This window comes from Lithobates pipiens, unplaced genomic scaffold (genome assembly GCF_037356315.1).
Source record: "Lithobates pipiens isolate NorthernLeopardFrog02 unplaced genomic scaffold, aLitPip1_a1.2 Scaffold_24, whole genome shotgun sequence".
In the NCBI taxonomy this organism is placed as follows: Eukaryota; Metazoa; Chordata; class Amphibia; order Anura; family Ranidae; genus Lithobates; species Lithobates pipiens.
This window is the reverse complement of record NW_027507786.1, coordinates 22,925,487-22,952,399: the sequence shown is the minus strand read 5'-3', so window position 1 is coordinate 22,952,399 and position 26,913 is coordinate 22,925,487. Positions and strand designations below refer to the sequence as shown.

At 56.2% G+C, this 26,913-nt stretch overlaps 1 protein-coding gene across 1 annotated transcript in view; it reads left to right on the top strand.

Moving 5' to 3' along the window:
* The window catches only part of PLEKHA7 (pleckstrin homology domain containing A7), a gene marked incomplete at its 3' end in the record, with an annotated part of 239,875 nt that overhangs the window by 146,319 nt on the left and 66,643 nt on the right, over positions 1 to 26,913 (top strand). Inside the window, 5 exon segments of the mRNA XM_077453687.1 lie at positions 9,857 to 9,959; positions 16,606 to 16,710; positions 18,038 to 18,110; positions 19,430 to 19,530; positions 26,320 to 26,477. Of these exon segments, the coding sequence (XP_077309813.1) occupies positions 9,857 to 9,959; positions 16,606 to 16,710; positions 18,038 to 18,110; positions 19,430 to 19,530; positions 26,320 to 26,477 (540 nt within the window).

The window sequence follows — 26,913 nt, the reverse complement described above, 5'->3', positions numbered from 1 at the left end:
ATTTTTAGGACAGTGCAGTATCACAATACTACAATTTTTGATCTATATCCAGTCGGTGTCGGGACCTCCTCCTTTTGTTGTTTTGTTTGTATGTAGCTGTCCCCCTTTTGTCTGGCGATAGTATCTGCCCCAGAGGAAGGTGTTCCTGTGCGGAGGCGGGATGTTCCTGTGCGGAGGCGGGATGTTCCTGTGCGGAGGCGGCGTGGTGTTCGTGTGCGGAGGCGGGGTGGTGTTCGTGTGCGGAGGCGGCGTGACAGGAGGCGGTATGTTCCTGTGCGGAGGCGGGATGTTCCTGTGCGGAGGCGGCGTGGTGTTTGTGTGCGGAGGCGGCGTGGTGTTTGTGTGCGGAGGCGGCGTGGGGAGGCGGCGTGGTGTTTGTGTGCGGGGGCGGCGTGGAGGCGGCGTGGTGTTTGTGTGCGGAGGCGGCGTGGTGTTTGTGTGCGGGGGCGGCGTGGAGGCGGCGTGGTGTTTGTGTGCGGAGGCGGCGTGGTGTTTGTGTGCGGGGGCGGCGTGGTGTTTGTGTGCGGAGGCGGCGTGGTGTTTGTGTGCGGAGGCTGCGTGGTGTTTGTGTGCGGAGGCGGCGTGGTGTGTGGTGTTTGTGTGCGGAGGCGGCGTGGTGTTTGTGTGCGGAGGCGGCGTGGTGTTTGTGTGCGGGGGCGGCGTGGAGGCGGCGTGGTGTTTGTGTGCAGAGGCGGCGTGGTGTGTGGTGTTTGTGTGCAGAGGCGGCGTGGTGTGTGGTGTTTGTGTGCGGAGGCGGCGTGGTGTTTGTGTGCGGAGGCGGCGTGGTGTTTGTGTGCGGGGGCGGCGTGGAGGCGGCGTGGTGTTTGTGTGCAGAGGCGGCGTGGTGTGTGGTGTTTGTGTGCGGAGGCTGCGTGGTGTTTGTGTGCCGAGGCGGCGTGGTGTGTGGTGTTTGTGTGCGGAGGCGGCGTGGTGTTTGTGTGCGGAGGCGGCGTGGTGTTTGTGTGCGGAGGCGGCGTGGTGTGTGGTGTTTGTGTGCGGAGGCTGCGTGGTGTTTGTGTACGGAGGCGGCGTGGTGTGTGGTGTTTGTGTGCGGAGGAGGCGGCGTGGTGTTTGTGTGCGGGGGCGGCGTGGAGGCGGCGTGGTGTTTGTGTGCAGAGGCGGGGTGGTGTTCGTGTGCGGAGGCGGTGTGGTGTTTGTGTGCGGGGGCGGCGTGGTGTTTGTGTGCGGGGGCGGGGTGGTGTTTGTGTGCGGGGGCGGCGTGGTGTTTGTGTGCGGGGGCGGCGTGGTGTTTGTGTGCGGGGGCGGCGTGGTGTTTGTGTGCGGGGGCGGCGTGGAGGCGGCGTGGTGTTTGTGTGCGGAGGCGGCGTGGTGTTTGTGTGCGGGGGCGGCGTGGTGTTTGTGTGCGGAGGCGGCGTGGTGTTTGTGTGCGGAGGCGGCGTGGTGTTTGTGTGCGGAGGCGGTGTGGTGTTTGTGTGCGGGGGCGGCGTGGTGTTTGTGTGCGGAGGCGGCGTGGTGTTTGTGTGCGGAGGCGGCGTGGTGTTTGTGTGCGGGGGCGGCGTGGAGGCGGCGTGGTGTTTGTGTGAGGAGGCGGCGTGGTGTTTGTGTGCGGAGGCGGCGTGGTGTTTGTGTGCGGAGGCGGCGTGGTGTTTGTGTGCGGAGGCGGCGTGGTGTTTGTGTGCGGAGGCGGCGTGGTGTTTGTGTGCGGAGGCGGCGTGGTGTTTGTGTGCGGGGGCGGCGTGGTGTTTGTGTGCGGAGGCTGCGTGGTGTTTGTGTGCGGGGGCGGCGTGGTGTTTGTGTGCGGGGGCGGCGTGGTGTTTGTGTGCGGAGGCGGCATGGTGTTTGTGTGCGGAGGCTGCGTGGTGTTTGTGTGCGGAGGCGGCGTGGTGTGTGTGGTGTTTGTGTGCGGAGGCGGCGTGGTGTTTGTGTGCGGAGGCGGCGTGGTGTTTGTGTGCGGAGGCGGCGTGGTGTTTGTGTGCGGGGGCGGCGTGGAGGCGGCGTGGTGTTTGTGTGCAGAGGCGGGGTGGTGTTCGTGTGCGGAGGCGGCGTGGTGTTTGTGTGCGGAGGAGGCGGCGTGGTGTTTGTGTGCGGAGGAGGCGGCGTGGTGTTTGTGTGCGGAGGAGGCGGCGTGGTGTTTGTGTGCGGAGGAGGCGGCGTGGTGTTTGTGTGCGGAGGAGGCGGCGTGGTGTTTGTGTGCGGAGGCGGCGTGGTGTTTGTGTGCGGGGGCGGCGTGGAGGCAGCGTGGTGTTTGTGTGCGGAGGCGGCGTGGTGTTTGTGTGCGGAGGAGGCGGCGTGGTGTTTGTGTGCGGAGGAGGCGGCGTGGTGTTTGTGTGCGGAGGAGGCGGCGTGGTGTTTGTGTGCGGGGGCGGCGTGGTGTTTGTGTGCGGGGGCGGCGTGGTGTTTGTGTGCGGGGGCGGCGTGGAGGCGGCGTGGTGTTTGTGTGCGGAGGCGGCGTGGTGTTTGTGTGCGGGGGCGGCGTGGTGTTTGTGTGCGGAGGCTGCGTGGTGTTTGTGTGCGGAGGCGGCGTGGTGTTTGTGTGCGGGGGCGGCGTGGTGTTTGTGTGCGGAGGCGGCGTGGTGTTTGTGTGCGGAGGCTGCGTGGTGTTTGTGTGCGGAGGCGGCGTGGTGTGTGGTGTTTGTGTGCGGAGGCGGCGTGGTGTTTGTGTGCGGAGGCGGCGTGGTGTTTGTGTGCGGAGGCGGCGTGGTGTTTGTGTGCGGAGGCGGCGTGGTGTTTGTGTGCGGGGGCGGCGTGGAGGCAGCGTGGTGTTTGTGTGCAGAGGCGGGGTGGTGTTTGTGTGCGGGGGCGGCGTGGAGGCAGCGTGGTGTTTGTGTGCGGAGGCGGCGTGGTGTTTGTGTGCGGAGGAGGCGGCGTGGTGTTTGTGTGCGGAGGAGGCGGCGTGGTGTTTGTGTGCGGAGGCGGCGTGGTGTTTGTGTGCGGAGGAGGCGGCGTGGTGTTTGTGTGCGGGGGCGGCGTGGTGTTTGTGTGCGGGGGCGGCGTGGTGTTTGTGTGCGGGGGCGGCGTGGAGGCGGCGTGGTGTTTGTGTGCGGAGGCGGCGTGGTGTTTGTGTGCGGGGGCGGCGTGGTGTTTGTGTGCGGAGGCTGCGTGGTGTTTGTGTGCGGAGGCGGCGTGGTGTTTGTGTGCGGGGGCGGCGTGGTGTTTGTGTGCGGAGGCGGCGTGGTGTTTGTGTGCGGAGGCTGCGTGGTGTTTGTGTGCGGAGGCGGCGTGGTGTGTGGTGTTTGTGTGCGGAGGCGGCGTGGTGTTTGTGTGCGGAGGCGGCGTGGTGTTTGTGTGCGGAGGCGGCGTGGTGTTTGTGTGCGGAGGCGGCGTGGTGTTTGTGTGCGGGGGCGGCGTGGAGGCGGCGTGGTGTTTGTGTGCAGAGGCGGGGTGGTGTTTGTGTGCGGGGGCGGCGTGGAGGCAGCGTGGTGTTTGTGTGCGGAGGCGGCGTGGTGTTTGTGTGCGGAGGAGGCGGCGTGGTGTTTGTGTGCGGAGGAGGCGGCGTGGTGTTTGTGTGCGGAGGCGGCGTGGTGTTTGTGTGCGGAGGAGGCGGCGTGGTGTTTGTGTGCGGGGGCGGCGTGGTGTTTGTGTGCGGAGGCGGCGTGGTGTTTGTGTGCGGAGGCGGCGTGGTGTTTGTGTGCGGAGGCGGCGTGGTGTTTGTGTGCGGAGGAGGCGGCGTGGTGTTTGTGTGCGGAGGAGGCGGCGTGGTGTTTGTGTGCGGAGGCGGCGTGGTGTTTGTGTGCGGGGGCGGCGTGGTGTTTGTGTGCGGGGGCGGCGTGGTGTTTGTGTGCGGGGGCGGCGTGGTGTTTGTGTGCGGGGGCGGCGTGGTGTTTGTGTGCGGGGGCTGCGTGGTGTTTGTGTGCGGAGGCGGCGTGGTGTTTGTGTGCGGGGGCGGCGTGGAGGCGGCGTGGTGTTTGTGTGCAGAGGTGGCGTGGTGTGTGGTGTTTGTGTGCGGAGGCGGCGTGGTGTGTGGTGTTTGTGTGCGGAGGCGGCGTGGTGTTTGTGTGCGGAGGCGGCGTGGTGTTTGTGTGCGGGGGCGGCGTGGAGGCGGCGTGGTGTTTGTGTGCAGAGGCGGCGTGGTGTGTGGTGTTTGTGTGCGGAGGCTGCGTGGTGTTTGTGTGCGGAGGCTGCGTGGTGTTTGTGTGCGGAGGCGGCGTGGTGTGTGGTGTTTGTGTGCGGAGGCGGCGTGGTGTTTGTGTGCGGAGGCGGCGTGGTGTTTGTGTGCAGAGGCGGGGTGGTGTTTGTGTGCGGGGGCGGCGTGGAGGCGGCGTGGTGTTTGTGTGCGGAGGCGGCGTGGTGTTTGTGTGCGGGGGCGGCGTGGTGTTTGTGTGCGGAGGCGGCGTGGTGTTTGTGTGCGGAGGCGGCGTGGTGTTTGTGTGCGGAGGCGGCGTGGTGTTTGTGTGCGGAGGCGGCGTGGTGTTTGTGTGCGGAGGCGGCGTGGTGTTTGTGTGCGGAGGCTGCGTGGTGTTTGTGTGCGGAGGCGGCGTGGTGTGTGGTGTTTGTGTGCGGAGGCGGCGTGGTGTTTGTGTGCGGAGGCGGCGTGGTGTTTGTGTGCGGAGGCGGCGTGGTGTTTGTGTGCGGAGGCGGCGTGGTGTTTGTGTGCGGGGGCGGCGTGGTGTTTGTGTGCGGAGGCTGCGTGGTGTTTGTGTGCGGAGGCGGCGTGGTGTGTGGTGTTTGTGTGCGGAGGCGGCGTGGTGTTTGTGTGCGGAGGCGGCGTGGTGTTTGTGTGCAGAGGCGGGGTGGTGTTCGTGTGCGGAGGCGGCGTGGTGTTTGTGTGCGGAGGAGGCGGCGTGGTGTTTGTGTGCGGAGGAGGCGGCGTGGTGTTTGTGTGCGGAGGAGGCGGCGTGGTGTTTGTGTGCGGAGGAGGCGGCGTGGTGTTTGTGTGCGGAGGAGGCGGCGTGGTGTTTGTGTGCGGAGGCGGCGTGGTGTTTGTGTGCGGGGGCGGCGTGGAGGCAGCGTGGTGTTTGTGTGCGGAGGCGGCGTGGTGTTTGTGTGCGGAGGAGGCGGCGTGGTGTTTGTGTGCGGAGGCGGCGGCGTGGTGTTTGTGTGCGGAGGAGGCGGCGTGGTGTTTGTGTGCGGAGGAGGCGGCGTGGTGTTTGTGTGCGGAGGCGGCGTGGTGTTTGTGTGCGGAGGCGGCGTGGTGTTTGTGTGCGGAGGCGGTGTGGTGTTTGTGTGCGGGGGCGGCGTGGTGTTTGTGTGCGGGGGCGGCGTGGTGTTTGTGTGCGGGGGCGGCGTGGTGTTTGTGTGCGGGGGCGGCGTGGAGGCGGCGTGGTGTTTGTGTGCGGAGGCGGCGTGGTGTTTGTGTGCGGGGGCGGCGTGGTGTTTGTGTGCGGGGGCGGCGTGGTGTTTGTGTGCGGAGGCTGCGTGGTGTTTGTGTGCGGAGGCGGCGTGGTGTTTGTGTGCGGGGGCGGCGTGGTGTTTGTGTGCGGAGGCTGCGTGGTGTTTGTGTGCGGAGGCGGCGTGGTGTTTGTGTGCGGGGGCGGCGTGGTGTTTGTGTGCGGAGGCTGCGTGGTGTTTGTGTGCGGAGGCGGCGTGGTGTGTGGTGTTTGTGTGCGGAGGCGGCGTGGTGTTTGTGTGCGGAGGCGGCGTGGTGTTTGTGTGCGGAGGCGGCGTGGTGTTTGTGTGCGGAGGCGGCGTGGTGTTTGTGTGCGGGGGCGGCGTGGAGGCGGCGTGGTGTTTGTGTGCAGAGGCGGGGTGGTGTTTGTGTGCGGGGGCGGCGTGGAGGCAGCGTGGTGTTTGTGTGCGGAGGCGGCGTGGTGTTTGTGTGCGGAGGAGGCGGCGTGGTGTTTGTGTGCGGAGGAGGCGGCGTGGTGTTTGTGTGCGGAGGCGGCGTGGTGTTTGTGTGCGGAGGAGGCGGCGTGGTGTTTGTGTGCGGGGGCGGCGTGGTGTTTGTGTGCGGAGGCGGCGTGGTGTTTGTGTGCGGAGGCGGCGTGGTGTTTGTGTGCGGAGGCGGCGTGGTGTTTGTGTGCGGAGGAGGCGGCGTGGTGTTTGTGTGCGGAGGCGGCGTGGTGTTTGTGTGCGGGGGCGGCGTGGTGTTTGTGTGCGGGGGCGGCGTGGTGTTTGTGTGCGGGGGCGGCGTGGTGTTTGTGTGCGGGGGCGGCGTGGTGTTTGTGTGCGGGGGCTGCGTGGTGTTTGTGTGCGGAGGCGGCGTGGTGTTTGTGTGCGGGGGCGGCGTGGAGGCGGCGTGGTGTTTGTGTGCAGAGGTGGCGTGGTGTGTGGTGTTTGTGTGCGGAGGCGGCGTGGTGTGTGGTGTTTGTGTGCGGAGGCGGCGTGGTGTTTGTGTGCGGAGGCGGCGTGGTGTTTGTGTGCGGGGGCGGCGTGGAGGCGGCGTGGTGTTTGTGTGCAGAGGCGGCGTGGTGTGTGGTGTTTGTGTGCGGAGGCTGCGTGGTGTTTGTGTGCGGAGGCTGCGTGGTGTTTGTGTGCGGAGGCGGCGTGGTGTGTGGTGTTTGTGTGCGGAGGCGGCGTGGTGTTTGTGTGCGGAGGCGGCGTGGTGTTTGTGTGCAGAGGCGGGGTGGTGTTTGTGTGCGGGGGCGGCGTGGAGGCGGCGTGGTGTTTGTGTGCGGAGGCGGCGTGGTGTTTGTGTGCGGAGGCGGCGTGGTGTTTGTGTGCGGAGGCGGCGTGGTGTTTGTGTGCGGAGGCGGCGTGGTGTTTGTGTGCGGAGGCGGCGTGGTGTTTGTGTGCGGAGGCTGCGTGGTGTTTGTGTGCGGAGGCGGCGTGGTGTGTGGTGTTTGTGTGCGGAGGCGGCGTGGTGTTTGTGTGCGGAGGCGGCGTGGTGTTTGTGTGCGGAGGCGGCGTGGTGTTTGTGTGCGGGGGCGGCGTGGTGTTTGTGTGCGGAGGCTGCGTGGTGTTTGTGTGCGGAGGCGGCGTGGTGTGTGGTGTTTGTGTGCGGAGGCGGCGTGGTGTTTGTGTGCGGAGGCGGCGTGGTGTTTGTGTGCGGGGGCGGCGTGGAGGCGGCGTGGTGTTTGTGTGCAGAGGCGGGGTGGTGTTCGTGTGCGGAGGCGGCGTGGTGTTTGTGTGCGGAGGCGGCGTGGTGTTTGTGTGCGGAGGCGGCGTGGTGTTTGTGTGCGGGGGCGGCGTGGTGTTTGTGTGCGGGGGGCGGCGTGGTGTTTGTGTGCGGGGGCGGCGTGGTGTTTGTGTGCGGGGGCGGCGTGGTGTTTGTGTGCGGGGGCGGCGTGGTGTTTGTGTGCGGAGGCGGCGTGGTGTTTGTGTGCGGAGGCGGCGTGGTGTTTGTGTGCGGAGGCGGCGGCGTGGTGTTTGTGTGCGGAGGAGGCGGCGTGGTGTTTGTGTGCGGAGGCGGCGTGGTGTTTGTGTGCGGAGGCGGCGTGGTGTTTGTGTGCGGAGGCGGCGTGGTGTTTGTGTGCGGGGGCGGCGTGGTGTTTGTGTGCGGGGGGCGGCGTGGTGTTTGTGTGCGGGGGCGGCGTGGTGTTTGTGTGCGGGGGCGGCGTGGTGTTTGTGTGCGGGGGCGGCGTGGTGTTTGTGTGCGGAGGCGGCGTGGTGTTTGTGTGCGGAGGCGGCGTGGTGTTTGTGTGCGGAGGCGGCGGCGTGGTGTTTGTGTGCGGAGGAGGCGGCGTGGTGTTTGTGTGCGGAGGAGGCGGCGTGGTGTTTGTGTGTGGGGGCGGCGTGGTGTTTGTGTGCGGAGGCGGCGTGGTGTTTGTGTGCGGAGGCGGCGTGGTGTTTGTGTGCGGAGGCGGCGTGGTGTTTGTGTGCGGGGGCGGCGTGGTGTTTGTGTGCGGGGGCGGCGTGGTGTTTGTGTGCGGGGGCGGCGTGGTGTTTGTGTGCGGGGGCGGCGTGGTGTTTGTGTGCGGGGGCGGCGTGGTGTTTGTGTGCGGAGGCGGCGTGGTGTTTGTGTGCGGGGGCGGCGTGGTGTTTGTGTGCGGGGGCGGCGTGGTGTTTGTGTGCGGGGGCGGCGTGGTGTTTGTGTGCGGAGGTGGCGTGGTGTTTGTGTGCGGAGGCGGCGTGGTGTTTGTGTGCGGAGGCGGCGTGGTGTTTGTGTGCGGAGGCGGCGTGGTGTTTGTGTGCGGAGGCGGCGTGGTGTTTGTGTGCGGGGGCGGCGTGGTGTTTGTGTGCGGGGGGCGGCGTGGTGTTTGTGTGCGGGGGCGGCGTGGAGGCGGCGTGGTGTTTGTGTGCAGAGGCGGGGTAGTGTTCGTGTGCGGAGGCGGGGTGGTGTTCGTGTGCGGAGGCGGCGTGGTGTTTGTGTGCGGGGGCGGCGTGGTGTTTGTGTGCGGAGGCGGCGTGGTGTTTGTGTGCGGAGGAGGCGGCGTGGTGTTTGTGTGCAGAGGCGGGGTAGTGTTCGTGTGCGGAGGCGGGGTGGTGTTCGTGTGCGGAGGAGGCGTGGTGTTTGTGTGCGGAGGCGGCGTGGTGTTTGTGTGCGGAGGAGGCGGCGTGGTGTTTGTGTGCGGGGGCGGCGTGGTGTTTGTGTGCGGGGGCGGCGTGGTGTTTGTGTGCGGGGGCGGCGTGGTGTTTGTGTGCGGGGGCGGCGTGGTGTTTGTGTGCGGAGGCGGCGTGGTGTTTGTGTGCGGAGGCGGCGGCGTGGTGTTTGTGTGCGGAGGAGGCGGCGTGGTGTTTGTGTGCGGAGGAGGCGGCGTGGTGTTTGTGTGCGGGGGCGGCGTGGTGTTTGTGTGCGGAGGCGGCGTGGTGTTTGTGTGCGGAGGCGGCGTGGTGTTTGTGTGCGGAGGCGGCGTGGGAGGCGGCGTGGTGTTTGTGTGCGGAGGCGGCGTGGTGTTTGTGTGCGGAGGCGGCTGCAGGGGGGTTATTCCTTGCAAGGGGTCTATTCCCTGTTCGGGGGGGCGGGGGGATTCAAATGCGGAGGGGGGGGGGGGGGTGATGGCACTCCTCTCACTCTCATCACTGATTTTCATTTATGTCCGGTGACACACGCTCAGTGACAGATCAGATCCCGACTAATGACATCATTACCCCTCTAGCAGTTGCGGCCGACCGTTCACCTCGCTGTTCTGGGAGATATTATTGGGCTAATGGGGTGGATCCCGATTCCGTTCTTTAGGATTTTTATTAATTTAATTACATTTATTTAAAATGACATTTTTCAGAGAAGAAAGGAGATAACATTGAACATCCCCGGGTGTATATCGGGAAGTCGGGGGACATCGGGTGTATATCGGGAAGTCGGGGGACATCGGGTGTATATCGGGAAGTCGGGGGACATCGGGTGTATATCGGGAAGTCGGGGGACATTGGGTGTATATCGGGAAGTCGGGGGACATCGGGTGTATATCGGGAAGTCGGGGGACATCGGGTGTATATTGGGGAGTTATTACACATTTTGTTATCCGCTTCTTTTGTCTTAATAATCCAAATTCAGTTTATTTTATATCTAATCAGCTCATAATGATGAGGTGCAAGTTCTCCATTTCTTTCTGCCCACCCCCGGGCACAGCACTAGGGCCCTCAGTGCAGCCCCCTCCCCCCCCGGGCACAACACTAGGGCCCTCACTGCAGCCACTCCCCCCACCCCCGGGCACAGCACAGGGCCCATGCTCTTACCTCAGGCACAGCAATATCAACACCCCCATGCTGGACACAACACATGGCCCTCATTGCCATGTCATTCTACAAACCCTCTACCTTCCCCCTGGGCATGGCACATTGCCCTCACTGCAATCACACTTCCCCCCTGGCACAGGTTAATGCCCTGCTGCAGTCATTGTGATCCCCCAGGCAGAGCAATGTGTCCTCACTGCAGTTCTACCCCCGGGCACAGCACCATACCTTCACTGCAGTCGCACTTCCCCGGTGGGCATAGCACACTGCCCCTGACTGCAGTCACCCCCCTCGGGGCACATCACCCTCACTGCAGCGCCCCCCCAGCACATTCCCTGCAGTCCCTCTCCCCCGGGCACAGTAGGCATTGCTGGTTAATGGTGTCATTGTCTTCTCTCTGCAGGATCATGTCTCCGCAGCAGCTGAACCAAAGACCGTACAGCATGGTGAGTGAGGGCTCCACCGCGGTCACCACGTCCACAGCCGACACCAGGCCCCCTCCCAAGGTAAGTCCTCCCGATGTTCCTTAGAGTTGTAATGATCTGCAGAGGACATTTTCGGGGTCCCCTGTACCCCCATACACCTCTTTGTCCTTGAAGTCTCTGACATTTCACGTGTCAGCCAGGCAGCACAATCGGCAGTTCATGTTAAACGCTCTAATTTATCATCAATGATTCGGAACGCGCCGGCCGGATCGGCTGCAGATGGATGTCGTGGATTTTGTTTGCTTTCAGGAAATTTGCAATTCAAACGACAGCACAGTCCGAGGAAAGACTGAGTATCCGGGACTCCGGCATATGGGGGGGGGGGGGGGGGGGACTAAACAAATGAGACGTTTATTATTTGTATACAGTACATGAATTATTTGCTGCGATCTTCTTATGTGAGGAGGAAAATCTCACTTCAGTTTATAAATGTTTCACTTTTCTCAGAAATATTCCAAAGTTCACCCGACAGATCGACGACCCCAGAGAAGAGATTGTATACCCCGGGGGCCCCTTCACCTCCTCTGTGCCTGCTGGAGGGGTACATGATGGGGGTCGTGTTCCTCGGATCTGTATAGGAGTACATGATGGGGGTCGTGTTCCTCGGATCTGTATAGGAGTACATGATGGGGGTCGTGTTCCTCGGATCTGTATAGGAGTACATGATGGGGGTCGTGTTCCTCGGATCTGTATAGGAGTACATGATGGGGGTCGTGTTCCTTGGATCTGTATAGGAGTACATGATGGGGGTCGTGTTCCTTGGATCTGTATAGGAGTACATGATGGGGGTCGTGTTCCTCGGACCTGTATAGGAGTACATGATGGGGGTCGTGTTCCTCGGATCTGTATAGGAGTACATGATGGGGGTCGTGTTCCTCAGACCTGTATAGGAGTACATGATGGGGGTCGTGTTCCTTGGATCTGTATAGGAGTACATGATGGGGGTCGTGTTCCTCGGACCTGTATAGGAGTACATGATGGGGGTCGTGTTCCTCGGATCTGTATAGGAGTACATGATGGGGGTCGTGTTCCTCAGACCTGTATAGGAGTACATGATGGGGGTCGTGTTCCTTGGATCTGTATAGGAGTACATGATGGGGGTCGTGTTCCTCGGACCTGTATAGGAGTACATGATGGGGGTCGTGTTCCTCGGATCTGTATAGGAGTACATGATGGGGGTCGTGTTCCTCGGATCTGTATAGGGGTACATGATGGGGGTCGTGTTCCTTGGATCTGTATAGGAGTACACGATGGGGGTCGTGTTCCTCGGACCTGTATAGGAGTACACGATGGGGGTCGTGTTCCTCGGACCTGTATAGGAGTACATGATGGGGGTCGTGTTCCTCGGATCTGTATAGGAGTACATGATGGGGGTCGTGTTCCTCAGACCTGTATAGGAGTACATGATGGGGGTCGTGTTCCTCGGACCTGTATAGGAGTACATGATGGGGGTCGTGTTCCTCGGATCTGTATAGGAGTACATGATGGGGGTCGTGTTCCTCGGATCTGTATAGGGGTACATGATGGGGGTCAGGTTCCTCGGATCTGTATAGGAGTACATGATGGGGGTCGTGTTCCTCGGATCTGTATAGGAGTACATGATGGGGGTCGTGTTCCTTGGATCTGTATAGGAGTACATGATGGGGGTCGTGTTCCTCGGATCTGTATAGGAGTACATGATGGGGGTCGTGTTCCTCGGATCTGTATAGGAGTACATGATGGGGGTCGTGTTCCTTGGATCTGTATAGGAGTACATGATGGGGGTCGTGTTCCTCGGATCTGTATAGGAGTACATGATGGGGGTCGTGTTCCTTGGATCTGTATAGGAGTACATGATGGGGGTCGTGTTCCTTGGATCTGTATAGGAGTACATGATGGGGGTCGTGTTCCTTGGATCTGTATAGGAGTACATGATGGGGGTCGTGTTCCTCGGATCTGTATAGGAGTACATGATGGGGGTCGTGTTCCTTGGATCTGTATAGGAGTACATGATGGGGGTCGTGTTCCTTGGATCTGTATAGGAGTAAATGATGGGGGTCGTGTTCCTCGGATCTGTATAGGAGTACATGATGGGGGTCGTGTTCCTCGGATCTGTATAGGAGTACATGATGGGGGTCGTGTTCCTTGGATCTGTATAGGAGTACATGATGGGGGTCATGTTCCTCGGATCTGTATAGGAGTACATGATGGGGGTCCTGTTCCTCGGATCTGTATAGGAGTACATGATGGGGGTCCTGTTCCTCGGATCTGTATAGGAGTACATGATGGGGGTCGTGTTCCACGGATCTGTATAGGGGTACATGATGGGGGTCGTGTTCCACGGATCTGTATAGGGGTACATGATGGGGGTCGTGTTCCTTGGATCTGTATAGGAGTAAATGATGGGGGGCGTGTTCCTTGGATCTGTATAGGAGTACATGATGGGGGTCGTGTTCCTCGGATCTGTATAGGAGTACATGATGGGGGTCGTGTTCCTTGGATCTGTATAGGAGTACATGATGGGGGTCGTGTTCCTTGGATCTGTATAGGAGTACACGATGGGGGTTGTGTTCCTCGGATCTGTATAGGAGTACACGATGGGGGTTGTGTTCCTCGGATCTGTATAGGAGTACATGATGGGGGTCGTGTTCCTTGGATCTGTATAGGAGTACACGATGGGGGTCGTGTTCCACGGATCTGTATAGGAGTACATGATGGGGGTTGTGTTCCTTGGATCTGTATAGGAGTACATGATGGGGGTCGTGTTCCTTGGATCTGTATAGGAGTACATGATGGGGGTCGTGTTCCTTGGATCTGTATAGGAGTACATGATGGGGGTCGTGTTCCTCGGACCTGTATAGGAGTACATGATGGGGGTCGTGTTCCTCGGACCTGTATAGGAGTACATGATGGGGGTCGTGTTCCTCGGATCTGTATAGGAGTACATGATGGGGGTCGTGTTCCTCGGATCTGTATAGGAGTACATGATGGGGGTCAGGTTCCTCAGACCTGTATAGGAGTACATGATGGGGGTCGTGTTCCTCGGATCTGTATAGGAGTACATGATGGGGGTCGTGTTCCTCGGACCTGTATAGGAGTACATGATGGGGGTCGTGTTCCTCGGATCTGTATAGGAGTACATGATGGGGGTCGTGTTCCTCAGACCTGTATAGGAGTACATGATGGGGGTCGTGTTCCTTGGATCTGTATAGGAGTACATGATGGGGGTCGTGTTCCTCGGACCTGTATAGGAGTACATGATGGGGGTCGTGTTCCTCGGATCTGTATAGGAGTACATGATGGGGGTCGTGTTCCTCGGATCTGTATAGGGGTACATGATGGGGGTCGTGTTCCTCGGATCTGTATAGGAGTACACGATGGGGGTCGTGTTCCTTGGATCTGTATAGGAGTACACGATGGGGGTCGTGTTCCTCGGACCTGTATAGGAGTACATGATGGGGGTCGTGTTCCTCGGATCTGTATAGGAGTACATGATGGGGGTCGTGTTCCTCGGACCTGTATAGGAGTACATGATGGGGGTCGTGTTCCTCGGACCTGTATAGGAGTACATGATGGGGGTCGTGTTCCTCGGATCTGTATAGGAGTACATGATGGGGGTCGTGTTCCTCGGATCTGTATAGGGGTACATGATGGGGGTCAGGTTCCTTGGATCTGTATAGGAGTACATGATGGGGGTCGTGTTCCTCGGATCTGTATAGGAGTACATGATGGGGGTCGTGTTCCTCGGATCTGTATAGGAGTACATGATGGGGGTCGTGTTCCTCGGATCTGTATAGGAGTACATGATGGGGGTCATGTTCCTTGGATCTGTATAGGAGTACATGATGGGGGTCGTGTTCCTCGGATCTGTATAGGAGTACATGATGGGGGTCGTGTTCCTCGGATCTGTATAGGAGTACATGATGGGGGTCGTGTTCCTTGGATCTGTATAGGAGTACATGATGGGGGTCGTGTTCCTTGGATCTGTATAGGAGTACATGATGGGGGTCGTGTTCCTCGGATCTGTATAGGAGTACATGATGGGGGTCGTGTTCCTCGGATCTGTATAGGAGTACATGATGGGGGTCGTGTTCCTTGGATCTGTATAGGAGTACATGATGGGGGTCGCGTTCCTCGGATCTGTATAGGAGTACATGATGGGGGTCGTGTTCCTCGGATCTGTATAGGAGTACATGATGGGGGTCGTGTTCCTTGGATCTGTATAGGAGTACATGATGGGGGTCGTGTTCCTTGGATCTGTATAGGAGTACATGATGGGGGTCGTGTTCCTCGGATCTGTATAGGAGTACATGATGGGGGTCCTGTTCCTCGGATCTGTATAGGAGTACATGATGGGGGTTGTGTTCCACGGATCTGTATAGGGGTACATGATGGGGGTCGTGTTCCACGGATCTGTATAGGGGTACATGATGGGGGTCGTGTTCCTTGGATCTGTATAGGAGTACACGATGGGGGGCGTGTTCCTCGGATCTGTATAGGAGTACACGATGGGGGTCGTGTTCCTCGGATCTGTATAGGAGTACATGATGGGGGTCGTGTTCCTTGGATCTGTATAGGAGTACATGATGGGGGTCGTGTTCCTTGGATCTGTATAGGAGTACATGATGGGGGTCGTGTTCCTTGGATCTGTATAGGAGTACACGATGGGGGTTGTGTTCCTCGGATCTGTATAGGAGTACATGATGGGGGTCGTGTTCCTTGGATCTGTATAGGAGTACACGATGGGGGTCGTGTTCCACGGATCTGTATAGGAGTACATGATTGGGGTTGTGTTCCTTGGATCTGTATAGGAGTACATGATGGGGGTCGTGTTCCTTGGATCTGTATAGGAGTACATGATGGGGGTCGTGTTCCTTGGATCTGTATAGGAGTAAATGATGGGGGTCGTGTTCCTTGGATCTGTATAGGAGTACATGATGGGGGTTGTGTTCCTCGGATCTGTATAGGAGTACATGATGGGGGTCGTGTTCCTTGGATCTGTATAGGAGTACACGATGGGGGTCGTGTTCCAGGGATCTGTATAGGAGTACATGATGGGGGTTGTGTTCCTTGGATCTGTATAGGAGTACATGATGGGGGTCGTGTTCCTTGGATCTGTATAGGAGTACATGATGGGGGTCGTGTTCCTTGGATCTGTATAGGAGTAAATGATGGGGGTCGTGTTCCTTGGATCTGTATAGGAGTACACGATGGGGGTCGTGTTCCACGGATCTGTATAGGGGTACATGATGGGGGTCGTGTTCCTGGGATACAGTATATCAAGATTAAAGTTTTTTTTTTTTTTGACTAACTCCATCAGTCACATAACTTACCTGTATTGAAGTGAATCTCACATCCTGTTGATTGCTCCGCAGTGTAAAGTCTTCTCTCCAGTGTTGCCGGTCCTCTTCACTGCACTGACCGTCTGGCATTGCAGGGGTTAATTGCCTTGGGTTTAAACATGACAGTATAATAAAGAACGGCCGCCCACCCTCCTTCCTGTCCTCTTCTCCATTTATAAAAGTCCTTGTATTGTTTTCACTGAATGCAGCACATTGTGTGAATGAAGGAGGGGCAGATGAATGACAGGATCTCCTCCCTCATTTACACAACGTGTCACAGTCGGAGGGGCGGAGGGGCGGAGGGGCGGGTGGCCGTCGGGACCTTCTTCCATATAAAAAGGATGAAGTGTTAGACCCAAATGGCTGGAAGTTCAGTGCAGTGAAGAGGACCGGGCATCATTGGAAAGAAGATTTCTACACAGGGTGGGGGAGGGGATACACTCCATTTCAGGTGATGTGACTGAAGCTTCAGCCAATGAAAAATGTTTTACCTAAACTTTAGCTTCACGCTCCAACTTTGAGGCCGCTCTCTGTCACTCGGGGGGGGGGCCTGGGGGGCCTCGGAGGAATCTGAAGAGTATAGAAAAGGATGAGAGCGCCACAAGTAAATATCTCATTTTTTACAACATCAGAAGATGTATCCAACGCATTTCGGGGGCTCCATACTCCCCTTCATCAGAGCTGAGAAACGAGAGGACACAAAATATTGTAAATAATACAAAGATCTAAAATGACAAATCTGCCCCTATAGAAGAGCGGTGAACGTTACTTTATTATATATAATGTATATTTTGCCTTCCATTGGCTCCAGCTTCCTCCAACATGACTTTTATTTCTAAACAAATCTCTCTGGAAGCAAATAGAAAATTGAAGAATAGTAATGAGAAGCGGAGAGAAGAAAAATAAGATTGTCAGCTTCAGGGGCACAGGTGGTGGGAGAATGGGGGGCGGGGCAGACAGGAGGCGGACACTCCCCTCCAGGTGTGGCTTGTGGAAGGATGCACAACGCGTTGTGTGGTGTGATCTGCACTTTGTCAGGGTCGGGGGGGGGGGATGGGTCTGATCCTCCATCAGATTCAGTTCTCTTCACCTCGATACAAAATCTGTTCCATCTGCTCCGATCACTGCAATCCCGCATTCCCCGATTGTTCGCAGTGTGCGTATTGTTGGCGATAATGTTCGCTTCCATTGACAGCTCCCTCATTGTTGGTGCCGCCAGCTTCTATTACCCCGGGAACATTACACTGCCCATTGTTCTCCTGGCATTGCTGTCCATTGTTAGCCCATGAATGTGATCCGTCCAGGAGACGAGAGATCTTCAACAATCTTCCCTCCCGTCTCTCCAGGTTCTGAAGTCCAACAGTAAAGCGTACAGCTTCGGGAAGAGAGATCAGTCCATCAAGAGGAACCCCAATGTCCCGGTCCTGGTGAGAGGATGGCTCTACAAACAGGTGAGTCCCGACCACCCCACCCCCGACACAACATGTAGGATACTGTGTGTGACAAAGTGTCAGATAGTCATAGAGAGCAGGGGGGCATCTATAGGATATATATACTATATATATGTCTCTGATCCCCTCTATAGAATATATATACTGTATGTATGTCTCTGGTCCCCTCTATAGGATATATATTCTATATACTGTATGTATGTCTCTGATCCCCTCTATAGGATATATACTGTATGTATGTCTCTGATCCCCTCTATAGGATATATACTGTATATATGTCTCTGATCCCCTCTATAGGATATATACTGTATATATGTCTCTTATCCCCTCTATAGGATATATATACTATATATATGTCTCTGATCCCCTCTATAGGATATATATTCTATATACTGTATATATGTCTCTGATCCCCTCTATAGGATATATACTGTATATATGTCTCTTATCCCCTCTATAGGATATATATACTATATATATGTCTCTGATCCCCTCTATAGGATATATATTCTATATACTGTATATATGTCTCTGATCCCCTCTATAGGATATATACTGTATATATGTCTCTTATCCCCTCTATAGGATATATATTCTATATACTGTATATATGTCTCTGATCCCCTCTATAGGATATATACTGTATATATGTCTCTTATCCCCTCTATAGGATATATATTCTATATACTGTATATATGTCTCTGATCCCCTCTATAGGATATATACTGTATATATGTCTCTTATCCCCTCTATAGGATATATATTCTATATACTGTATATATGTCTCTGATCCCCTCTATAGAATATATACTGTATATATGTCTCTTATCCCCTCTATAGGATATATACTGTATATATGTCTCTTATCCCCTCTATAGGATATATATTCTATATACTGTATATATGTCTCTGATCCCCTCTATAGAATATATACTGTATATATGTCTCTGATCCCCTCTATAGGATTTATACTGTATATATGTCTCTTATCCCCTCTATAGGATATATATTCTATATACTGTATATATGTCTCTGATCCCCTCTATAGGATATATACTGTATATATGTCTCTTATCCCCTCTATAGGATATATATTCTATATACTGTATGTATGTCTCTGATCCCCTCTATAGGATATATATTCTATATACTGTATGTCTCGGATCCCCTCTATAGGCTATATACTGTATATATGCCTCTGATCTCCTCTATAGGATATATAATCTTTATACTGTATATACATCTCTGTGCTGATCCCCCTATAGGATATATATTCTATATACTGTATATATTACTCTGGCTGACTCTGTGCTCATCTCCTTTATAGGACAGCTCTGGGATGAAGCTGTGGAAGAGGAGATGGTTCCTTCTATCGGACTATTGCTTATTTTACTACAAAGGTGAGAGGTCAGGAGTCGCCCCATTACATTCCCTTCTATGGCTCCGTATATTGGGAGGGGGGGGGGGGGTTCAGTAGTCATCCTATACATTATCTTCTATGGCTCTGCACAATCTAGGGGGATGTCGCCTTATAAATCCCCTTTTGCACTTCCTGGGTAGGGGGTCTGACCCCCATAACATTCCCTTTTATGACTGCACATTTTTGGGATGGGAGTCAGGGGGTCACTCTCTCAATTTGTGCTGAAATATCGGGGAGTGGGGTTGTGGGTTGAGGGTCATCCTACTACACCTCCTCCTATAGCTCTGCACATTCTGGGATTGGGCGGGTCAAGGGTATCCCCCCATTACATTCCCTTTTCTGGCTCTGCACACTTTGAGGGGGAGAGTCAGGGCAAGCCCCGTGAATCCTTTTATGGCTCTGCACATTTTTGGGAAGGGGGGGTGTCAGGGGTCACTCCCTCTGGCTCTGGAACATTAGGGAGTCAAGTGGAGGGTCACCCATTACACCTCTTTCTATGGCTCTGCACATTCTGGGGGTCAGGGTTCACCCCCATTACAGCCCCTGCTATGTCTGTACACATTATGGGGGTTTAGAGATCAGAGGTCAACCCCCTTACACCACCTCCTATGGCTCAGTACATTCTGGGAGTGGGGAGTCGGGTGTCATCCCATTAGATCCATTTATTTGCCTCTGCATATTCTAGGGGTGGGGGGATCAAAGGTCGCCAGCGGGATTCAGGGGTCACTCTCATTACTTCCCCTTTTATGGCTCAGCACATTCTGCATTCTGGGGAAAGGGGGGGGGGGGGGTCAGTGGTCACCCATTTACATCTCTGTCTTTGCACATTCTGGGCAGGGGTAACCCCATTACATCACCTTCTATGGCTCTGCACATTCTGCGGTAAGGAGGGGGGATTCTACCTTTTCTACCTTTTCACCCCACAGGTATCTGGCAGAGTTTGGTATATTATATTTCCTCTCTGTGAAATTCTTTGCCTTGGTGTCACATTCTGTCTTCCCTCCACCCCCAATGTATGTTACACGGGAGTATAAACACGAAGTACAACGCTCTGCTTGGTGCGGGGACTGCGGCAGGTTACAGTGTGGTGCAGGGTGTAGCAGTGGTGCAGAGTATAGAGGTGTGTGGGGGGAGGGGTGTGCGGGGTATATGGGGTATAGCGGTGTGAATTGCTGGGATGGTGGGAAATGGAGAGGTATGGTCAGGAAATGTGCCCAGCCCCCGTTCTGTCCATTATCGGTACGGATCCGCCATTTGATCCCGGAACGAGCGCTCTGATTCTCCGATTTCTTCTCGCAGATAGTAAGGAAGAGTCCATACTGGGAAGTATTCCGCTTCCAGGATACATCATCTCCCCCGCGGGGCCCGAGGATCGCATCAACCGCAAGTACTCCTTCAAGGTAACCTTCCCGTTCCTTCTCTGTGTCCCCGCAGGACCCCCGTCCACTCCGCCCCTCACCCCTCCTCTTCTCATTTCCCTCCCCAACTTCTCCCATCCTCCTCTGGAATTGTCTTCTATGTGACATCACTTCCCGACCTCCCACTCTGCATAGTGGAAGTTGTAATAAAGATATTATTGGGCTCCGCCCCTTATTGTCTCCCTCCCCCCTCTCCTCCAACCCACTACCAGCAAAACCTATAGGAGTATCGACTCCCTGAAAGTCATTATTTGCATAACACTGAAAACACCACGCCCACATGATGCTGGGAACCTCCTCATAATGGGCACAGCGGGTGTACAGACCCGGGAACTCAGCACAGGGATGGTGGGAACCCCTCATAATGGGCACAGCGGGTGTACAGACCCGGGAACTCAGCACAGGGATGGTGAGAACCCCTCATAATGGGCACAGCGGGTGTGCAGACCCGGGAACTCAGCACAGGGATGGTGGGAACCCCTCATAATGGGCACAGCGGGTGTACAGACCCGGGAACTCAGCACAGGGATGGTGAGAACCCCTCATAATGGGCACAGCGGGTGTATAGACCCCGGAACTGAGCACAGGGATGGTGGGAACCCCTCATAATGGGCACAGCGGGTGTACAGACCTGGGAACTCAGCACAGGGATGGGGGAACCCCTCATAATGGGCACAGCGGGTGTACAGACCCGGGAACTCAGCACAGGGATGGTGAGAACCCCTCATAATGGGCACAGCGGGTGTACAGACCCGGGAACTCAGCACAGGGATGGTGAGAACCCCTCATAATGGGCACAGCGGGTGTACAGACCTGGGAACTCAGCACAGGGATGGGGGAACCCCTCATAATGGGCACAGCGGGTGTACAGACCCGGGAACTCAGCACAGGGATGGTGAGAACCCCTCATAATGGGCACAGCGGGTGTAAAGACCCGGGAACTCAGCACAGGGATGGTGGGAACCCCTCATAATGGGCACAGCGGGTGTACAGACCCGGGAACTCAGCACAGGGATGGTGGGAACCCCTCATAATGGGCACAGCGGGTGTACAGACCCGGGAACTCAGCACAGGGATGGTGGGAACCCCTCATAATGGGCACAGCGGGTGTACAGACCCGGGAACTCAGCACAGGGATGGTGGGAACCCCTCATAATGGGCACAGCGGGTGTACAGACCCGGGAACTCAGCACAGGGATGGTGGGAACCCCTCATAATGGGCACAGCGGGTGTACAGACCCGGGAACTCAGCACAAGGATGGTGAGAACCCCTCATAATGGGCACAGCGGGTGTACAGACCCGGGAACTCAGCACAGGGATGGTGGGAACCCCTCATAATGGGCACAGCGGGTGTACAGACCCGGGAACTCAGCACAGGGATGGTAGGAACCCCTCATAATGGGCACAGCGGGTGTACAGACCCGGGAACTCAGCACAGGGATGGTGGGAACCCCTCATAATGTGCACAGCGGGTGTACAGACCCGGGAACTCGGCACAGGGATGGTGGGAACCCCTCATAATGGGCACAGCGGGTGTACAGACCCGGGAACTCAGCACAGGGATGGTGGGAACCCCTCATAATGGGCACAGCGGGTGTACAGACCCGGGAACTCGGCACAGGGATGGTGGGAACCCCTCATAATGGGCACAGCGGGTGTACAGACCCGGGAACTCGGCACAGGGATGGCGGGAACCCCTCATAATGGGCACAGCGGGTGAACAGACCCGGGAACTCGGCACAGGGATGGTGGGAACCCCTCATAATGGGCACAGCGGGTGTACAGACCCGGGAACTCATCAGTAGAATTCCAAAAAGATAATTTTTATCCACCTGAAATATCACTTTTGGGGTTCGGCCCCCCTTTATATACAGTATGTGTATTGCCCCATGGTGGTAGATTGTGGTGAATAGACAGCGGTGGGGGAGGGTTGGCGCTCATTACGGATCAGACGGTTACACTGTAACAAATAGAAATGTGTGTTGCGGGTTGAATAGACGAGGGGCTGAGATCACTGCGAGAATTGCTGATCCCACCACAGCCCTTCACTGCCTGTCAGGTCACGTTAGTGATGAGTCCATCCCAGAGCAGCGCTGCCAATCCCACCGCATAGAGCCAGCCGCCCGGAGCCTTCCAGAGATGGGGTGAGAGAACCCTTCACCCCGAGAGTCCCATCCTCTACTGTCTGCATGGAGTGTGTTATCGTCTATAGTGCCATCTACATGGAGTGCGTTTTCATCTCTTTTGTCATCTACATGGAATATGTTCTCGTCTTTGGTGTCAGGTACATGGAGGGTGTTGTGGTGCCAGGTACATGGAGTGTGTTGTGATCTCTGGTGTCAGGTACATGGAGTGTGTTGTGATCTCTGGTGTCAGGTACATGGAGGGTGTTGTGATCTCTGGTGTCAGGTACATGGAGGGTGTTGTGGTGTCCGGTGCCAGGTACATGGAGGGTGTTGTGGTGTCCGGTGCCAGGTACATGGAGGGTGTTGTGGTGTCCGGTGCCAGGTACATGGAGGGTGTTGTGGTGTCCGGTGCCAGGTACATGGAGGGTGTTGTGGTGTCCGGTGCCAGGTACATGGAGGGTGTTGTGGTGTCCGGTGCCAGGTACATGGAGGGTGTTGTGGTGTCCGGTGCCAGGTACATGGAGGGTGTTGTGGTGTCCAGTGCCAGGTACATGGAGGGTGTTGTGGTGTCAGGTACATGGAGGGTGTTGTGGTCTCTGGTGTCAGGTACATGGAGGGTGTTGTGGTCTGTGATTTGAGATCGCCCCCATGGTTCTGCCCTCTGATGGGAGGTCTCTGGATATAATGTGATTGGTCGGGGGAGGGTCTGTACTCTGATGGGAGGTCTCTGGATATAATGTGATTGGTCGGGGGAGGGTCTGTCCTCTCATGGGAGGTCTCTGGATATAATGTGATTGGTCGGGGGAGGGTCTGTCCTCTCATGGGAGGTCTCTGGATATAATGTGATTGGTCGGGGGAGGGTCTGTATTCTGATGGGAAGTCTCTGGATATAATGTGATTGGTCGGGGGAGGGTCTGTATTCTGATGGGAAGTCTCTGGATATAATGTGATTGGTCAGGGGAGGGTCTGTCCTCTGATGGGAGGTCTCTGGATATAATGTGATTGGTCAGGGGAGGGTCTGTCCTCTGATGGGAGGTCTCTGGATATAATGTGATTGGTCGGGGGAGGGTCTGTCCTCTGATGGGAGGTCTCTGGATATAATGTGATTGGTCGGGGGAGGGTCTGTCCTCTCATGGGAGGTCTCTGGATATAATGTGATTGGTCGGGGGAGGGTCTGTCCTCTGATGGGAGGTCTCTGGATATAATGTGATTGGTCGGGGGAGGGTCTGTCCTCTGATGGGAGGTCTCTGGATATAATGTGATTGGTCGGGGGAGGGTCTGTCCTCTGATGGGAGGTCTCTGGATATAATGTGATTGGTCGGGGGAGGGTCTGTCCTCTCATGGGAGGTCTCTGGATATAATGTGATTGGTTGGGGGAGGGTCTGTCCTCTGATGGGAGGTCTCTGGATATAATGTGATTGGTCGGGGGAGGGTCTGTCCTCTGATGGGAAGTCTCTGGATATAATGTGATTGGTCGGGGGAGGGTCTGTCCTCTCATGGGAGGTCTCTGGATATAATGTGATTGGTTGGGGGAGGGTCTGTCCTCTGATGGGAGGTCTCTGGATATAATGTGATTGGTCGGGGGAGGGTCTGTCCTCTGATGGGAAGTCTCTGGATATAATGTGATTGGTCGGGGGAGGGTCTGTCCTCTGATGGGAGGTCTCTGGATATAATGTGATTGGTCGGGGGAGGGTCTGTCCTCTGATGGGAGGTCTCTGGATATAATGTGATTGGTCGGGGGAGGGTCTGTCCTCTGAAGGGAAGTCTCTGGATATAATGTGATTGGTCGGGGGAGGGTCTGTCCTCTGATGGGAGGTCTCTGGATATAATGTGATTGGTCGGGGGAGGGTCTGTCCTCTGATGGGAGGTCTCTGGATATAATGTGATTGGTCGGGGGAGGGTCTGTCCTCTGAAGGGAAGTCTCTGGATATAATGTGATTGGTCGGGGGAGGGTCTGTCCTCTGATGGGAGGTCTCTGGATATAATGTGATTGGTCGGGGGGAGGGTCTGTCCTCTGATGGGAGGTCTCTGGATATAATGTGATTGGTCGGGGGAGGGTCTGTCCTCTGATGGGAGGTCTCTGGATATAATGTGATTGGTCGGGGGAGGGTCTGTCCTCTGATGGGAGGTCTCTGGATATAATGTGATTGGTCGGGGGAGGGTCTGTCCTCTGATGGGAAGTCTCTGGATATAATGTGATTGGTCGGGGGAGGGTCTGTCCTCTGATGGGAGGTCTCTGGATATAATGTGATTGGTCGGGGGAGGGTCTGTCCTCTGATGGGAGGTCTCTGGATATAACGTGATTGGTCGGGGGAGGGTCTGTCCTCTGATGGGAGGTCTCTGGATATAATGTGATTGGTCGGGGGAGGGTCTGACCTCTGATGGGAGGTCTCTGGATAGTGGATATAATGTGATTGGTCGGGGGAGGGTCTGTCCTCTGATGGGAGGTCTCTGGATATAATGTGATTGGTCGGGGAGGGTCTGTCCTCTGATGGGAGGTCTCTGGATATAATGTGATTGGTCAAGGGAGGGTCTGTCCTCTGATGGGAGGTCTCTGGATATAATGTGATTGGTCGGGGGAGGGTCTGTCCTCTGATGGGAGGTCTCTGGATATAATGTGATTGGTCGGGGGAGGGTCTGTCCTCTGATGGGAGGTCTCTGGATATAATGTGATTGGTTGGGGGAGGGTCTGTCCTCTGATGGGAAGTCTCTGAATATAATGTGATTGGTCGGGGGAGGGTCTGTCCTCTGATGGGAGGTCTCTGGATATAATGTGATTGGTCGGGGGAGGGTCTGTCCTCTGATGGGAGGTCTCTGGATATAATGTGATTGGTCGGGGGAGGGTCTGTCCTCTGATGGGAGGTCTCTGGATATAATGTGATTGGTTGGGGGAGGGTCTGTCCTCTGATGGGAAGTCTCTGGATATAATGTGATTGGTCGGGGGAGGGTCTGTCCTCTGATGGGAGGTCTCTGGATATAATGTGATTGGTCGGGGGAGGGTCTGTCCTTTGATGGGAGGTCTCTGGATATAATGTGATTGGTCGGGGGAGGGTCTGTCCTCTGATGGGAGGTCTCTGGATATAATGTGATTGGTCGGGGGAGGGTCTGTCCTCTGATGGGAGGTCTCTGGATATAATGTGATTGGTCGGGGGAGGGTCTGTCCTCTGATGGGAGGTCTCTGGATATAATGTGATTGGTCGGGGGAGGGTCTGTCCTCTGATGGGAGGTCTCTGGATATAATGTGATTGGTCGGGGGAGGGTCTGTCCTTTGATGGGAGGTCTCTGGATATAATGTGATTGGTCGGGGGAGGGTCTGTCCTCTGATGGGAGGTCTCTGGATATAATGTGATTGGTCGGGGGAGGGTCTGTCCTCTGATGGGAGGTCTCTGGATATAATGTGATTGGTTGATGTGACATGTGAGGCAGATCATCGCTCGGTCCGCTCTGGCGCTCTTATTTGGCTGACTAGAAGATTGGAAATCTCCTCCGTATTGTCGGGGCATTCACATACAGATTAGAATTGATCAGATTTGGAATATTCTACAAATATATGGAGTACAGATCGGCTCTGCCGTCCCTCCAGATCTGCCCATCTATGGGGGGGCTCAGATCCACCTCCCGGGATTTTAGGGATAGAGAATATCGCAATGTTACCACTTAAAGGATCAGTCCACCCAAAGATGATATTTTGGTGATAGGCGGAGTCATCCCTGGGCTTAAGGACCCAGCTGGAGGTCCGCTAATTGCATATCCCTGACATAGAAGATGTCAGGGATATGCAATTAGCGGACCTCCAGCTGTTGCAGAACTACAAGTCCCATGAGGCACAGCAAGACTCTGACAGCCACAAGCATGACACCCAGAGGCAGAGGCATGATGGGACTTGTAGTTTTGCAACAGCTGGAAGTCCACTAATTGCATGTATGTCCTCCATACTCCAATACTGAAGTCTGTTCCCTCCTCCTATTGGTTGATCCTGCACACCTGTCTCAGTTCCCCCCTTCTATTGGATGTTCTTGCACACCTGTCTCAGTTCCCTCCTCCTATTGGTTGTTCCTGCACACCTGTTTCTGTTCCCTCCTATTGGTTGTTCCTGCACACCTGTTTCTGTTCCCACCCCCTATTGGTTGTTCCTGCACACCTGTTTTCGCCCCCCTATTGGATGTTCCTGCATACCTGTTTCTGTTCCCACCCCCCTATTGGATGTTCCTGCACACCTGTCTCAGTTCCTTCCTCCTATTGGATATTCTTGTACACCTGTCTCAATTCCCTCCTCCTATTGGTTGTTCCTGCACACCTGTTTCTGTTCCCACCCCCCTATTGGTTGTTCCTGCACACCTGTTTCTGTTCCCACCCCCCTATTGGTTGTTCCTGCACACCTGTTTCTGTTCCTGTCCCCCTATTGGTTGTTCCTGCACACCTGTTTGTGTTCCCTGCTCCTGTTGGATGTTGCTGCACTCCTCTATCTGTGAATGGAGTCGGGTTGTTGGTGATGGAGATGAGCTCCGTCTTGTACACTCTGGGACTTCTCTCTGTACATCTGTAGGGTGATCTCTTTGGTGGATGGTGTGAGGGGGGTGGAGGGTGTTGTGTCCCGGCGCAGAATGAATATTTGCTGATGTCGGCGGTGTGTTCTTGTCTCAGGCGGTACACAATAGCATGCGTGCCTACATCCAGCACCGAGAGCATGAGAACCTGGGGATGAGGACGTACTTCTTCAGTGCTGACACCCAAGAGGACATGAATGGCTGGATCCGGGCGATGAACCAAGCGACTCTCGTCCAGAGCACCCCCGACAAGAGGCAAGTGCGGTGTGCACAGGGGCGCGCTCCTAGAAAGTCTATGCAATGTTTTCCAACGTACAGGTCCCTGGGGGGAGGGGAGTGTACTTCTACATTACTGGGGGGGGGATTCCAGGGATCAGATCTCTACATTGAAGGTTATAGTCTGGAGGGGCATTCTGGGAGATGAGATCTCTACATGGGGGGTTATAGACTGGAGGGGGATTCTGGGAGATCAGATATCTACATGGGGGGGGGCGGTTATAGGCTGCAGGGGGATTCTGGGAGATCAGATCTCTACATGGGGGGGGGGGGGGGGTTATAGGCTGCAGGGGGATTCTGGGAGATCAGATCTCTACATGGGGGGGTTATAGTCTGGAGGGGGATTCTGGGAGATCAGATCTCTACATGGGGGGGTTATAGACTGGAGGGGGATTCTGGGAGATCAGATCTCTAC